Below are 14,332 nucleotides of genomic sequence, written 5' to 3'. Positions count from 1 at the left end.
CATACAGGGTATTGCCTTACGAAAAGGAGAAATGCCTATATCACACTTTTTTTTTTTTTTTTGCTGATGACATCCTTTTATTCATGAAACTAAACAAACAAACTCCAGAGAAATTGAAAGAGGCATTGGAAAACTTTTGTAAAATGTTTGGACAAAAAATAAATGATAGTAAATCCGCCATTATTGTCAGTCCAAACTGCAATTCGGAAGAAAGGGAAGATTTGCAACATAAGTTCAAGATTCAGATGAAAAACAAGATTGGGAAATATATGGGGATTCCTATTGACCCATGTACCAAAATAAATGACATAGGTAATCAAATCATTGATCGAATTCAAAGTAGACTACAGAACTGGAAAGGTAAGTTATTGTCCTAAGTAGGTAAATTCACTTTGATCAAATCAGTCATACAAGCTATGCCAATTTACACAATGTCGATACACCTCCTTCCAAAAGATACTTGTAATCAAATTGATAAAATAGTGCGAGATTTTTGGTGGGGTGATAATATTGAGAAGAGAAAGATTCATACAATTGCTTGGGAAAAGATTTGCCAAACAAGATGCAATGGGGGTCTTGGAATCAGGAAAACAGAAATATTCAATAAAGCTTTAGTAGCAAAACAATTCTGGAGGATAGGGCAAAATCTGCAATCGTTACTAGCCAAAACCTTGAAAAGAAAATATTTCCCCAAGATCAACCATATATGGGAAATAGATCGAGTCTCTAAAAACTCCAGCAAGATACGGAAAAATATATGGCAAACAAGGAACTCCTCATTGGCACAAGCAAAGTGGCAAGTGGGAAGAGGGGATAGTGTAACGACCCAGTCAAGACAAAAAAAAAAAGGGGGGGGGGGGTCAAGGTCAGATTATTTTGGTTTCCCACGTGCCAAGCCTCACCTAACCCCACTACTCACCTCACAATCACTCCATCTTATCCTCTCTTTGGCCGGCTCACTCTCAGCATTTCCTTCTTTTCATTTCTTTTTGTTTTCTCTCATATACTCTGCTCTCTACTCATATCCTCACCACCCGGTACTTCACACACCACCACCCACCATTTTTCACCATCATTTTTGAGCATGATCACTGGAAAATTCTTGTGAACCCATAAGCACCTTCACATCCTTTTTTTGAGGTAAACAATTTCTCATCTTTTTAGTGGGTTTTACACTTTTGCTTGAGGTTATTTTTATTTAAGGTTTAATAATGATACCCATGTGATTTATGAGCATTGGAAGTGGTATTTATGTGTTTTTATGTATGAGTTTTGTATTGGTGGAATTATTTGATGAGTGGGTATATATTTTGTGCTATTGATGGCCACTTAAGGTTTATGTATGACGAAAAATTTGGGGGGTTTTGAGTTATAACATGTGATGGTTGGTAAATCCAATTTTTCCATTGCTATTGGGTTTATTTAGAGTTAGTTGAAGTTCTAAATTTCTTATCTTGGAGGATATATTGATTTTGCTTTCATGGGTCTCTTAATGATTTAGTGTAAATTTTGGAAGCTAGTCATAATGTTGGAGATGATATTAAATGGGTTTACTTTATAAATTGGAGTTTATGTCTTGTGAATCAAATTGTTGAGAAACTATGGAAGTGGAATATATTATTATTGATGAGGTTAAATACTAGGCTTGCCTAATTAAGTGATTATTTGGCAATTCCTAAATTGTAGCTAGATACAATTTTAAGCTTTATGCTTATTGTGTGAGGTCTGCTTGACATTGTTGAGATTCTAGCTAATCTCCTTTGAAGCTTGGAGAATTAGGCTTTTTGCCGGTTGCAAGGCAAGTAGCTTTTTAATGGGATTTTGAAAAATAACCATGTTATATAAATGCTTTTGGGTTAGACACGCTTTTGGAAACTACGTATGGAAATTATACTTTTCTAAAAACTATTGTGTCGTAACTTATATATATATATATATATATATATATATGATTATGTATATGAAAATGCATCATATTTGGTATTGCATTTGGAGAAATGCATGAATTTGTGATATGGATAAATGAGCATCTTTTATTTAATCTTGATAAGAAAATCTTGGATTTTATGGTGTATTGGAATATTTAAGATGCTTATCTTGTCTTAGTACTTGGGAAATTGATAGAAAATCTTGTTGACAAGAATGAAGTTGAAAACCCTACAAAAATTGTAGAAGTTAGATTATTTAAGGTTTTCTGAAACTACCTGGATATGAACTATGTGTTTCAAAGTAATGTAACCTATGAGTTTATGTTGTTTTAACACCATGCTATGTGTGATTTCCTGGTGATCACCCGATTTGGTTTCCGTAGTCTTTGTGACAACGGAATCAAATCAAGGTCAGTGCCCTTTTACTTTGGATGACGCGTTCTTCCCTGCTATCCATGGGGGGAAGAGGTTTCTTGATTGTGTATGGGTGAGACTGCTGTCTATGGGGTCAAGAGACCACATGCAAGAGAGGTCCTATTTGACGCGCTCTCTCTGCTGCCCATAGGGGGAGAGAAAAACCTTGAGGGTATGGGTGAGGCTGCTCTCCATGGGGCCAAGAGTCTGCATACCAGAGAGGACAATATCATGCCAGTTGTGAATGGGTGGATCTCCTGACTAGTTTATGTGGTAGTATGGTAGATTTGTGATAATTTATCTTATGTTAGATATTATGGCTTTGGAAATTACATTGTTGATGCTCATAGATTATAATGTATAGTTTCAAGATATTTACTTTGAGGAACTTGTATTTCATTATTAAATCATTCTTGTCATATTATTATTATTATAATAGATGAAACTTGCATTTCCCCCACCCCCATTAATTATGCTACTTACTGGGCTTTAGCTCATCCCAATCTTTCACAGTCTTACAGATTAATTAGCTATATCATGGGAATGGAGCTTGCCTTATCAATAGTGATTGAAGTTTTATGCTGAATTGGGAGACTTACATTACTAATGGTTGGTGATTTGATCTAGTTGTTTTTAAGGGTGCTTGTAGTAGTTAATTTTATTAGAAGTTGGGCTCTTGAGGCTTGTTAGCCCAAGAGTTTTGTTGGGATTGCATATTTTAGAGAGCTTTGGGACTTTTCATTTATATCATTAAAATTTTGTAATATATATATATTCATGTATTATGTGGAGGCACATGGTTTTTTAGTTATTGTTTGTAAGTGTGTTATAGAGCTCTGATTTACTTTGAGAGTATATTAAATGAAATTATTATGATAATTCTTGATGTTGGTACTTGATATGATTTATGTGGATTAGATTGTCAAAAAGAAAAAATCTACGAGTACTTTGAGACGTCTTTCTCATGCTTCAGACCTTTTGGGGTTTGGGGTGTGACAGATAGCATTAGATTGAGAGACTCCCTTTGGTACAAACCAAGGAGTGATGACTGTTTAGATCGACTTCAATTACAATATGGTACAGTTAAAGACCTTATGGACCCTATATCGGGGAACTGGAATAGTAATTTGATTAATAATGTTTCTAATAGGATTGAAGCAGAAGCTATCCTGAGCACGACTTTTTCCAAATTTGGAAAAATTGATAAGGTAATCTGGCCCTTCTCTAGTAGCGATGAATACCAAGTGAAGAAGGGCTACAAGATGTTATCGGTCTTAAATCAAGAAAGTGCTAATCATAATGACCACACAAGGAAAAAATGCTAGCTTAATCTATGGAAACTGGGGATTCCTTTTAGGGTGACTACTTTCTTGTGGAAAATTCTTCATTGTGGACTACCTACAAGAATCGAATTAGCCAAGAGGCAAATAATTACGGATGATACATGTGCGGTTTATGGAGAAGACCAGGAAACGCTAGATCATCTGTTCATGTCATGTCATTTTGCTAGAGCTATATGGTATGGTGCTGTGCAAGGGCTGAGAACTCATTTGATATGCACAACAGATATGGCTAACTGGATGAAGTCACAAATTGAAAATTGTAATATAAAAAGTCAAGGGGATATAGAGATTTTGATCGAACAAGGAGCGATTTTTTGGACAATTTGGAAGACAAGAAATAGAGCTATTTTTGAGAGAATAGAGCCAGACATCCATCAAGCTTTGCTCACAGTCCAAAGACTAAAGAGTGAATGGATGCAAGCAGTCACTTCCCAAGAGCAACACTACTACGACCCACAAGAGAAAAGATATTACAAAAATTTCTCAAACTGCAAGGAATGGCAGATTTTAATTATCATAGGAAACAAAAACCTTCGCGGCAATACAAATTGGGATGGAGGAGCCTTTGTGATTAAAAATCACTTAGGACAGTCCGTCAAGAAGGGATGTTTCTCATGGCATACGAAGAATAAGAAGACCAGCAATCTTCTAACAATTCGCTGAAGTGTTCTACGCTGTTTGGAAGGAAGGATATAGAAAAGCCATCTTACTTGTTAACTCAGAAAACTTAGCGGATGAGCTGGCAACCATAAATTCAAACAACAAGGGAGCAGAGATTCTACTAGAGGATATTCGAACCCAAAAGAGAATGTTTCAAAGTCTTCAAATCAAAGTTGCTCCTGAACCCATATTCAAAGAAGTCCAGCAATTGGCAAAGATGGCATCCCAGTCTTTTGTGCACGCTCTTTGATTTTCCTTTGTTACCAAAAAAATAAAAAAAATAAAAAAGGTTTGCAGACAACTGAAATCTTGAATTGAAGACACTACATCCTAATATAAATAGCTAAGCTTCACCTTATAAAACTAGTTTGGTATAATGAATATAAATTAAGTCTGTGACTCCTATTTGAGGTTCACGTTTTTCTCCTTCAGGGTCGAGGATTATGTACCTCATCCTCCCAATTAATGAATCAATCTATTTTTAAATCTATTCAAATTTCTTTTGCATCTTTTTGATATAAGAGTCCGAGCTTTGATCCTTCAACTGATTGCAAAGAGATTTTTCTGTTGGACAACCAGATTCAGCCAACCAAAATTAAAAGAACTAATTTGGACTTGACTAACTTTTTGCTTTGGACTTGACTAACTTTTTGCCTTGAAATTTTTTTTTCTTTTTTTTAGAAGGATTTTTGCGTTGAACTTGATCTAACTTATTGAGACAACATTATCTACAGCTAAAATCAAGGCATTGGATGATCATCAATCACCACCACTAAAATCTCCAAAGCAAGCAGATAGTAATATTATTATTTAGGAGTTCTCTTGTAATTCAAATACTTTCAAAGCAATGTGATAGTACTTAGGAGTTCTCATGTACTCCAAATACAACATTATAGTTATTTATCTTGTAAACAAATATTTATCTAGGTTCGTTTGAATATAATATAAATATAAAAGTAAAATATTTTCAAGGAAACAAATCAAAACACAAACTCTTATGTTGCCCAAAAAAAGAAAGACAAAACACAAACTCTTATTATTCTCTCTCTTTTGTATCAGAGCAACAACTCTTGGAATGTTTTCAAAGACGCAAATCAAAACACAAACTCTTATTATTCTTTCATTTTGGTATTAGAGCAATAGACCCGCGTCAAACCATGTCATCTTCTTCTACTACTTCTTCTACAACTGATCCAATTAGCCATCCTCATCCCTCCCCCGTTCTTACTCCCTCAAACCTAAATTAAGTTGTACAGATTTATTTATATATTTTCTACTTGCTGAGTCCCCTAGATGGATTCTGCTCAGGCCGAACATCTCAAGAAGGAAATTTTGATATATTTCTTTGACCTGTCACCTCAAAATTTTGATGTGGGATTGATCTTGGTGAAGTTCAAATTTGGCTTGGACTGGGCTTGTTTTCTCTGTAAATTTCGATGTGTTATTGGAATTGTTTCTCAAACAAATTAAAGCATATTACTTGTTGATGTTGTTTAAGGGTTTAATGGAATAAGGATCCAAGGAATGAAGCTAATTCCAACCGTGGTGTAGAATTCTCTCCTCGCATTGAACCAAATGATACTCATCAAATTCAGATTCAAGAAAATGAGATTGGCAACTGAGGAGGCAAGTTTCAACCTTGACCAAGATGGTGTAACGCATGTATCATCCTTGTAATGAACCTGTGATACTCAATGTCTTCTGACTTCTTTTGGATTTCCTATCAAAATTAAAGGTGTGGGCACAAGGCCATCATGCACAGGCCATAGACTTCTTAAAATCATAATTATTAATTATTTAACAAGTAATTTAAATTGCTCTCTTCTTCAACATTTAAAGTTTTAATCTTTAAGAGAAAACATTTTTAAACAAACATGTATACTCACATCATTTTGATATTTATTTAAATTTGAGATGTGATAATTTCTAAAATATTCATTTAATAATAAATGGTTATGACTTACAAACTCTATGATGATGAGGAATTCTAAACAATCTTATTCTAAGATGATGTACTTTTTAAAAGAATATTGATAATTACAGATTACCCACTTGTGGTTTAGCTCAAATTTAACTTACCCACCTGTGGTTTTATTTTTGACACTTTACCTACTCGTGATTCATTCCGTCTATGGTCTGTAACCTACCTCTAATTTTTTCGTTACTCTAACATGTTTCATAAAAAATCAAACAAGAAATCAGATCAAACACTCTTCTCCCGCACACTCTCTACGCTTGCTTACCCACTTGGGATCTTAGATGCTACAATGCCACCCACTTAATTTATTAGATAGAGAATCATCTGGGTTTTGATCGTGCAAGAAAACTGAATTTTCTAATTTGAAAGTGAAACCTTTCTAGACAATTCCAATAATGTACCTGCTCAAAAAAAAAAAAAAAAAAAAAAAAAAAAAAAAAAAAAATTCCAGAAACACCAAAATTGAAGTAACAATGTGGAATTTCCCAAATCACAAACCCCCATGCAATAAACCCCACAACAATAAAAAACCCCAAACGAAAAAGGAAACTGAATTTCCTAATATGAAAAAACACAAACACTTTTACATCAAACCCCAGAAAATTTAAACCTTAAAAAAAATAATCAAGAAAAACCCAAACAGAATATTTGCCCCATAATCAAGAAAAACCCAAACAGATTCGATTAAACACACACATATATAGTACACGATTGCATAAATTGAGCAATGAATTTGTTGGGACTAGAGCTCAATGGAAGGAGAAGTCGTTTTAATAAAATGAGCTCACGGCGAGGCCTTTTGGGTCTCGTCCACTGCCCAAAACACTATCCAAGTGTTTAATCTTATCATACAATCCAGGTCCTACAAACCAAATTTAACAATTAAAAGGGGAAAAAAAAAAGTGAAACTATATAATATTTAAAAGATAGCATACATATTATTAGGGGGCTTTAGTGTGTGCAACATTCAAATCATCGAAATAAATCTCTCACCGAAATCTGCTAAGATAATGAAGTTATCATCATTAGCCCAATTCAAAAAATCAAGCATCTTTTATACACAAATTAAAAAAAAAAAATTAAAAACCAAAAAATAAAAAGAAATAGAGGTAATGTGCTTAGACAGCCAAGGGTTTGTGTTCAAAATATGGGAAGAAGAACCTAGATCAGAAACTCTAGTCCACAAATAGCCTCATCACCGCACACTTCAAACAAACATAGACAGAGACAAAAAAATTAGAGGTGGCTTACTATCACATCTGAATCCAAGTTCTTCAACCTGAACAGAAGCAACAAGTGAAGAGATCAATCCTATTTGTGGAGCATCTAAGATCCCAAGTGGTTAAGCAAGCATAGAGAGCGTGTGGGAGAGGAGTGTTTGATCTGATTTCTTGTTTAATTTTTTGATGAAACGTGTTAGAGTAACGAAAAAATTAGAGGTGGGTTACGGAACATAGACAAAATGAACTATGAGTGGGTAAAGTGTCAAAAATAAAACCTCGGGTGGGTAACTTAAATTCAAGCTAAACCACAGGTGGATAATCTGTAATTATCCCAAAAGAATATTATTAAGAAAAAGACACAATATAACAGTCTTTTAATTTTTTCTTTAACTACTTGACATGAATTCCTTAACTAAATTTTAATTTCCTATTTTTCATGAAGCCTAAAGAACATAGTAAATACAAAATCATGCAAAAATAGCAAGAATAAACCACGAAATGTCTATCTAAGAAGGATTGCTAAGCAAAAAGAAAGACATGAGTAATACTCACAATTCTATGAGACAATTTTATTTATAGATGTAGATTAGATATTATTAAATACCATCCAAGGGTATTTTTACATGTAAAATTTTTAAATATAATTGTACTTTTATAATTTTCAAAAAATTTAATAAAAATTACCTAATCGAAATACATTAAAATGACAAAAATGTCAACCACGATAATACAAACTGCATTCTCAATAAGCCAATACTTAAACCCGTATTAAAATACTAATATTACTATTTTCATGTATGTTCTAATAAGTATTATTATTTACTCAAAAAAAAAAAAAAAAAAAGCCAATACTTGCACTTGAATTAGACATAAGCTTTTATAAAAGAAAACATCCAGAAAGTGATGACCACTTATAGAGACAGCAATCTTGTTTTTAAGGCTTAGAAAGGGTTCCCTTAATCACAGTGACCGGACATGAAGCATTTGTCACAACGTACTTGCTCACACTGCCAAGCAACACCCTGCAAATCACATAACCCTTTTTAGCTTTAATCAAACAAGTCACAACGAATTAATTATGCACCTTATTCATGTATTACATACACACACACACACACACACATTGCACAGAAAATTCAATATTTTGAAAAATTACATGGACAATAAAAAGTTAATTGAGTTTTATATATGATCCACTGGCCTCCTCAATTTTATGCTCATGTCAGATGTGTAATTAGATGTTTGATGAGGTCTTTCATAGGATTCATTTACAAATCAAGGTTTTTTTTTTTTTTTTTTATAAGCCAATACTTAAACCCGTATTAAAATACTAATATTACTATTTTCATGTATGTTCTAATAAGTATTATTATTTACTCAAAAAAAAAAAAAAAAAAAGCCAATACTTGCACTTGAATTAGACATAAGCTTTTATAAAAGAAAACATCCAGAAAGTGATGACCACTTATAGAGACAGCAATCTTGTTTTTAAGGCTTAGAAAGGGTTCCCTTAATCACAGTGACCGGACATGAAGCATTTGTCACAACGTACTTGCTCACACTGCCAAGCAACACCCTGCAAATCACATAACCCTTTTTAGCTTTAATCAAACAAGTCACAACGAATTAATTATGCACCTTATTCATGTATTACATACACACACACACACACATTGCCCAGAAAATTCAATATTTTGAAAAATTACATGGACAATAAAAAGTTAATTGAGTTTTATATATGATCCACTGGCCTCCTCAATTTTATGCTCATGTCAGATGTGTAATTAGATGTTTGATGAGGTCTTTCATAGGATTCATTTACAAATCAAGGTTTTTTTTTTTTTTTTCCTTAGATATATAGGGGGAGGGAGGTGTGTGTGGGTTCAAACTCCTGCTCCTTTATACAATGTTAGAACCACTTGAATTATCCCTTAAACCCTGATTGACAAATCAAGGTTAATCCATACACCGATCTGGTTTACATTGTTATGGCTACTACAGATTTTTTTTTTTTAATAGAAAAATAACGTTCAATGTATCCCTTAGTCTTCATTAGTACGCCAACTAAAATTTTATCTTCCTTTTAACATAAAAAATATTATAAGGATGCCTATGTATATACTAGGCTTGCAAGATTAAATTGAAATTAAAAACTTTTATCTTACTTTTAGTGTTCTATTTTATACTCTATCAACTATAATATGTTACATATCATTTTTTTTTTTTGCCAATTTAAATTTTAGTTACTTTATAAGAAAAAATTAAAAAACATGTAAGCTAGTTACGATTGATGAAGCATAAAGTAGAATACTTAGTATGAGATCAATCATTTTTATTCATTAATTTGATTTATTAAAATTTTAATCAATTTAAAAGGCCTCCACATCTTTATCAATTGGTCCTCTCAATCTAATCATGTGGTTAATTGCCTTATGACAAAAACTAATAATGTTCTCTTAGTAATTCTAAAAGATTCATTTAGATGCAAAATTAAGGAAAATTATTATTTCACATTTCTTGATATACACTTTATATACACGATGTTCACACTTTCACATCAGATGTCAAGATTTTTCAAGAATGTTTACATTTAAGACAGGAAGATACTTGATGTGTATGGAGAGAATATACAAGGCCAAACTAAGTTTTATCCCTAATATGGTTTGATTACCACTTTGACAAATGGAAATGGTTATTGGTGAATGATCCTGAATTCTGGAGTAAGCGATGATAAAAGTTTACCTTTTGATAGCGCCTAGACCCCTGCTTCCAACAACAAGTGAGTCGAGCTTGAGATCTTCTACAGCATAGCACAGCTTCTCCCTTGGATCCCCCCAGTAGACCTTGGCCACCACCTTCACCTGTCCCAACACATACAGTCACATCCATGGCTATGCACAGCTAGCAAAACTTTCATGACAAATATGTATATATACAGAATGAAAGCAAATAAAATCAATACCCCTTTGGTCTTTGACACTGCATCAAGAACTTCAAGAACCTCTGGATCATTTGTAAGTCCATATTGCTTCGAAAAGTTAATCTCCCTAAATTCCTCAAGAGGAACTAAAGCTGCAAAAACAAAAACATAGAAAAAAGGGTTATGAGTATTGAGTATACACATGCAAAAGAGTAGTCATGAACATTGAACAAAGATTAAGGTAAAAGGTAGAGACGTGATCCAGTGTCCTGGAAAAGTTCCTTCCGGGTATGATCGGATTTGGGTGGCTGGACATGGATTAAGATGATGCGATCTCCTTCCTCCATTAAATTATCAGCAGCCCATCGAAGTGCTGCTTTGCTGATTGGAGAGTAGTCCATTCCTACACCAACTGTACGAGCTTTTCCCATCTCGATTTTCTGTCTCTCTTTCTTTCTTTCTTTCTTTCTTTCTTTCTCTCTCAATAATGAAGCTGCAGGCTAGAGCTTTTGAATTTAGAGTATTGGCTTGCCACACAAAGTGTACTTATGCTGTTTGTTTGGATTCGATAGAATGAAGGAGAAGGTTCTTTTTTTTTTTTTTGATGAACGAAGGAGAAGGTTCTTGAAGGCACTAGTGGGAACCCGTCATTGATACTACATGTAACCGATGCTGAAGCTAAATATACATCTTTATTCCTTGATGATAAGATTGTCTCATATCAAAAACCAGACAAGGAAAGGAAAGGAAAGGAATTTAGCATAAAGCTAATGATTCTGCTTGTTGTATTGTTAAAAAGGACAGTATAAAACAGGTGTGCCATCTTTAGTCAATTATGTGATTCAACTAGTCCTTTTAGTGCACAGCACATCTACTTTGTTAGATACTTTAATTTTTTTCTTCCTTTTTATTTATTTATTAATTTTTATGTCCCTCAAATTATAGGCATTGAGTTTTTTACTGAAAATTTCAGTCTTTTTCTTTTGTGTTTTGTTGGGCTCAAGTGAGGTGCCACGTGAGAGAGGGTCTTAATTTTTAGATGAAAATTTTGATGACTATAGTACTTCAATTATCTGAAGTGTTGCATAGCATAGGATTGACTGAAAATTTGTCTGATAAAAAAAAAAAAAAGAAGAAAAAAAAAAGACTATTGGAGAGGGAAAAAATAGAAAAGAAGAGTAAAAAAAGCAGCTTGCTGCCTACCTTTGCACCTATGTCAAAGTTTGAAGGGCAGGTCAAATTAATTAATTGAAAAGGAGACAGAAGAATCAAATTAATTAAACCTTGAGCTGCAAAGCACAAATTCGATTAGTCTCTAGAAGAATCCACTTTTTGTCAGGAAAAATATAATGAAAACAAGCGGCCATAATGCCGGTGTTTTTTAAGAGAAAATTTCAATGTCAAAGTACAATTAGTTGTTGTCAAAACCATTGCATTTTTTGGAGCTTCGGAAAATTATCATCTCAGACTATTCTCAGTGTATATATATATATATATTCATTTCATGTTATAAATTAAATATTAAAAGTATATTAAATCTCGTAGTCATTGAAATTTATTTAAATTGTAGATAATTATTTTGCAATTGTAAAATAATATGTAATTTGTTTTCTAAAATTTATTAAAGATAATTTATTCTCCCCAAAAATTAAATTATTTTTAAAATTATTTCATCTTTCTATCTCTACCAATATATTATTATATTATTTTGGGTGTGTTTGATTGATATTATTCTTTTATGAGGTGGTCTATTTTCTTATAAATTATGTTATACTTCTTAAGTTTTCAAATAAATTATTCAAGTTCCTCATTCTCTTAAAGGAGATTATCATGATAATAATAAATCATAATAAAATTGCACTTAATATTACTCAAATGATAGGCACACTCAAATGCATAATCAATATTGTGTTTTGATATAAATTCAATTCTCACTTCCAAAATAATTATGTAGTAATTCAAACAATGATCAAACCAAAGTTATAAAAGGGAGAGAGACTATTTGTGATGTGGAACTCAAAATACAACATCAAAACGTATTAACTCAAAATAGATTTTTTAAAAACACAATAATCTATTAACCTAAAGTAGAGTTGTAAGAAAGAATATAAAATCGAGAGAGAGAGAGAGAGAGAGAGAGAGAGAGAGAGAGAACTTTTTCAAAGAGAATAAAAAATTTACAGAAAATAAGATAAGAAGAAAACGAGTAATAATATATATATATATATATATATATAATATAAACATCAAATCATCCAAGTCATGCTATGTAATAGAATAACATTATATTCTTATATACTATCTTTATAATGCAATAAGTTTACATCTATGAAATTAAAGAAAAGAAAAAAGAAGATAACTTAAAAATGCAAAACTAAATCTTGCCAATCTAAAGTAGAGTTCTAAATAATACAAAAATTCATCATTCTATAGTAGAGATGCAATAAAAATAAAAATAAAAATCCACCAAAAATTAAAAAATATATATTAAGAGAGTGAGAGAGAAATAACCTTGTGTGTGTGGGAAAACTATAGATAGAAAGCGAGAGAGAATTGCAAATAGTAAGAGGATGAAAATCAAAAGAGCCAAAAATAAAGGAAGAGTGATATTAAGGGATATCAGTGGGGAGATGAAAAGGTAAAATGAAGGGAAAAGGTTGAAAAGAGTGTAATAATAAGTTAGAAAATTAATAAGAAGAAAATATTTCAAAAATAAGAAAGAATGAGTTGGAAGTAGGTGGATAATGTGATGTGACCGCTAATGTAGCTCAACAAAAGCGTAGCAACAATAAATACTATATTTTAGTTTTTAGATATATATAGATATAGATTACTCTATACCTGATTTCTAATAAGCTTTGTTTTGATATAAGGCTCACATTTGCTGATAGATACAATGACATCATCATTCCAACTCAATAAACCTTTCTTGCATTATTATAGCAATTCTAGAAATTCCATCCAATTTTTACATAATCCCAATTTCTTCAGGTCTTAAAACCATTTTCCCATCTCTCCTTCTATGTAATAAGAGATAATCAAAACCATGTGGCGTGGTGGAGTGTTTTCAAGTGTGAGGAATTCGTAAACCTTGAAAAGCCACCACAAAGGATCTTCACCTTTAAATTTCAATAACCCCATGGAATTTTGATGAAGTGCAACGGATTCATTCATCTCGAATTAATGGTTTTGATACCACTTTTAATGAACCTGACAAGTTTTAAGAAAAGTGAATGAAAAAAAAAAGTAATGATAATTGGTGAAAACTAACTTAATTCGAAGTAATTGCCCACCCAGAGTAAAGCAAAACAAGAGAAGAGGGCTTTAAAAAGGAAGTGTAGAAATTTGCATTGATCATATATAAAGAGTTACAGGATTTTTACAAGGTTTTTATACTGGTGCCTATTCATGAAACTTATCAAGAAAAGTTAAAGAACGACTAACTAACTTGTATAACCAATGTGTAACTAAGTATTTTGCAACTAATTATCTATGCAAGTCTAGCTCTTCCACTTTGATCATATCCATTAATTCACATGCACTATGTGTCATTCTAATGGGTTGGACTTTGGACTAGGCTCGGCATGGGTTCATTACAATCATCTGTGCATTTCCTATGTCCCTGACAACTCATAAGCAGCGTGGCAAGTTGCTATTACTCCCTCGATTCGGGAAATATTAGTGTATGGGGAGGTAATATAAGCTTTCGTAAATCAATTTTCTTATAACACCATAGGAAAAAAAAATTGTCAAAAACACATATGATTAGGGGGAAAAAAACTCAAAACTTAGGCAGAGATACAGTAGGGCAGAGGGGGGGCCATGTGCCACCCCCCACAACCCCCCCACCCCCCCAAACAAAAAAA

At 32.7% G+C, this 14,332-nt stretch overlaps 1 protein-coding gene, 1 long non-coding RNA gene and 3 other non-coding genes across 5 annotated transcripts; 1 reads left to right on the top strand and 4 right to left on the bottom strand.

Annotated features, from left to right (window-relative positions):
- The first annotated feature begins 961 nt into the window (after positions 1–961).
- LOC136069507 (uncharacterized) lies at positions 962–3,228 on the top strand. The gene is made up of 2 exons (XR_010630714.1): positions 962–1,140; positions 2,856–3,228. It is a non-coding gene; the product is annotated as an uncharacterized LOC136069507 (long non-coding RNA).
- Positions 3,229–7,067: 3,839 nt separating this feature from the next.
- Positions 7,068–7,178, bottom strand: LOC112004439 (small nucleolar RNA Z152/R70/R12). Its single transcript, XR_002882102.2, has one exon. It is a non-coding gene; the product is annotated as a small nucleolar RNA Z152/R70/R12 (small nucleolar RNA).
- A 91-nt stretch (positions 7,179–7,269) lies between these two features.
- On the bottom strand, positions 7,270–7,355 carry LOC112004438 (small nucleolar RNA R11/Z151). Its single transcript, XR_002882101.1, has one exon. It is a non-coding gene; the product is annotated as a small nucleolar RNA R11/Z151 (small nucleolar RNA).
- A 78-nt stretch (positions 7,356–7,433) lies between these two features.
- Positions 7,434–7,531, bottom strand: LOC112004437 (small nucleolar RNA Z157/R69/R10). The gene has a single exon (XR_002882100.1). It is a non-coding gene; the product is annotated as a small nucleolar RNA Z157/R69/R10 (small nucleolar RNA).
- A 1,405-nt stretch (positions 7,532–8,936) lies between these two features.
- Positions 8,937–11,261, bottom strand: LOC112004417 (universal stress protein PHOS32). The gene is made up of 4 exons (XM_024036663.2): positions 10,723–11,261; positions 10,509–10,618; positions 10,289–10,407; positions 8,937–9,122 (listed from the first exon to the last, which is right to left on the bottom strand). The coding sequence occupies exons 1-4, from the start codon at positions 10,895–10,897 to the stop codon at positions 9,035–9,037; spliced, it is 492 nt and encodes a 163-aa protein (XP_023892431.1). The 5' UTR covers positions 10,898–11,261; the 3' UTR covers positions 8,937–9,034.
- Positions 11,262–14,332: the final 3,071 nt, after the last annotated feature.

This window comes from Quercus suber, unplaced genomic scaffold (assembly GCF_002906115.3).
Source record: "Quercus suber isolate HL8 unplaced genomic scaffold, Cork oak 2.0 scaffold_174, whole genome shotgun sequence".
Classification (NCBI taxonomy): domain Eukaryota; kingdom Viridiplantae; phylum Streptophyta; class Magnoliopsida; order Fagales; family Fagaceae; genus Quercus; species Quercus suber.
The sequence above is the reverse complement of the archived record's forward strand: the minus strand, read 5'-3'. Positions and strand labels throughout refer to the sequence as shown.

What these genes read in the sequence shown, in the direction of transcription:
- LOC112004417 (XM_024036663.2), bottom strand. Translation starts at nt 10,897, where the DNA reads ATGGGAAAAGCTCGTACAGTTGGTGTAGGAATGGACTACTCTCCAATC. An exon ending in TTTCCAGGACACTGGATCAC is followed by an intron (nt 10,619 to 10,722) that starts GTCTCTACCTTT and finishes TTGTTTTTGCAG; the next exon opens with CTTTAGTTCCTCTTGAGGAA. An exon ending in CAGTGTCAAAGACCAAAGGG is followed by an intron (nt 10,408 to 10,508) that starts GTATTGATTTTA and finishes GTGTTGGGACAG; the next exon opens with GTGAAGGTGGTGGCCAAGGT.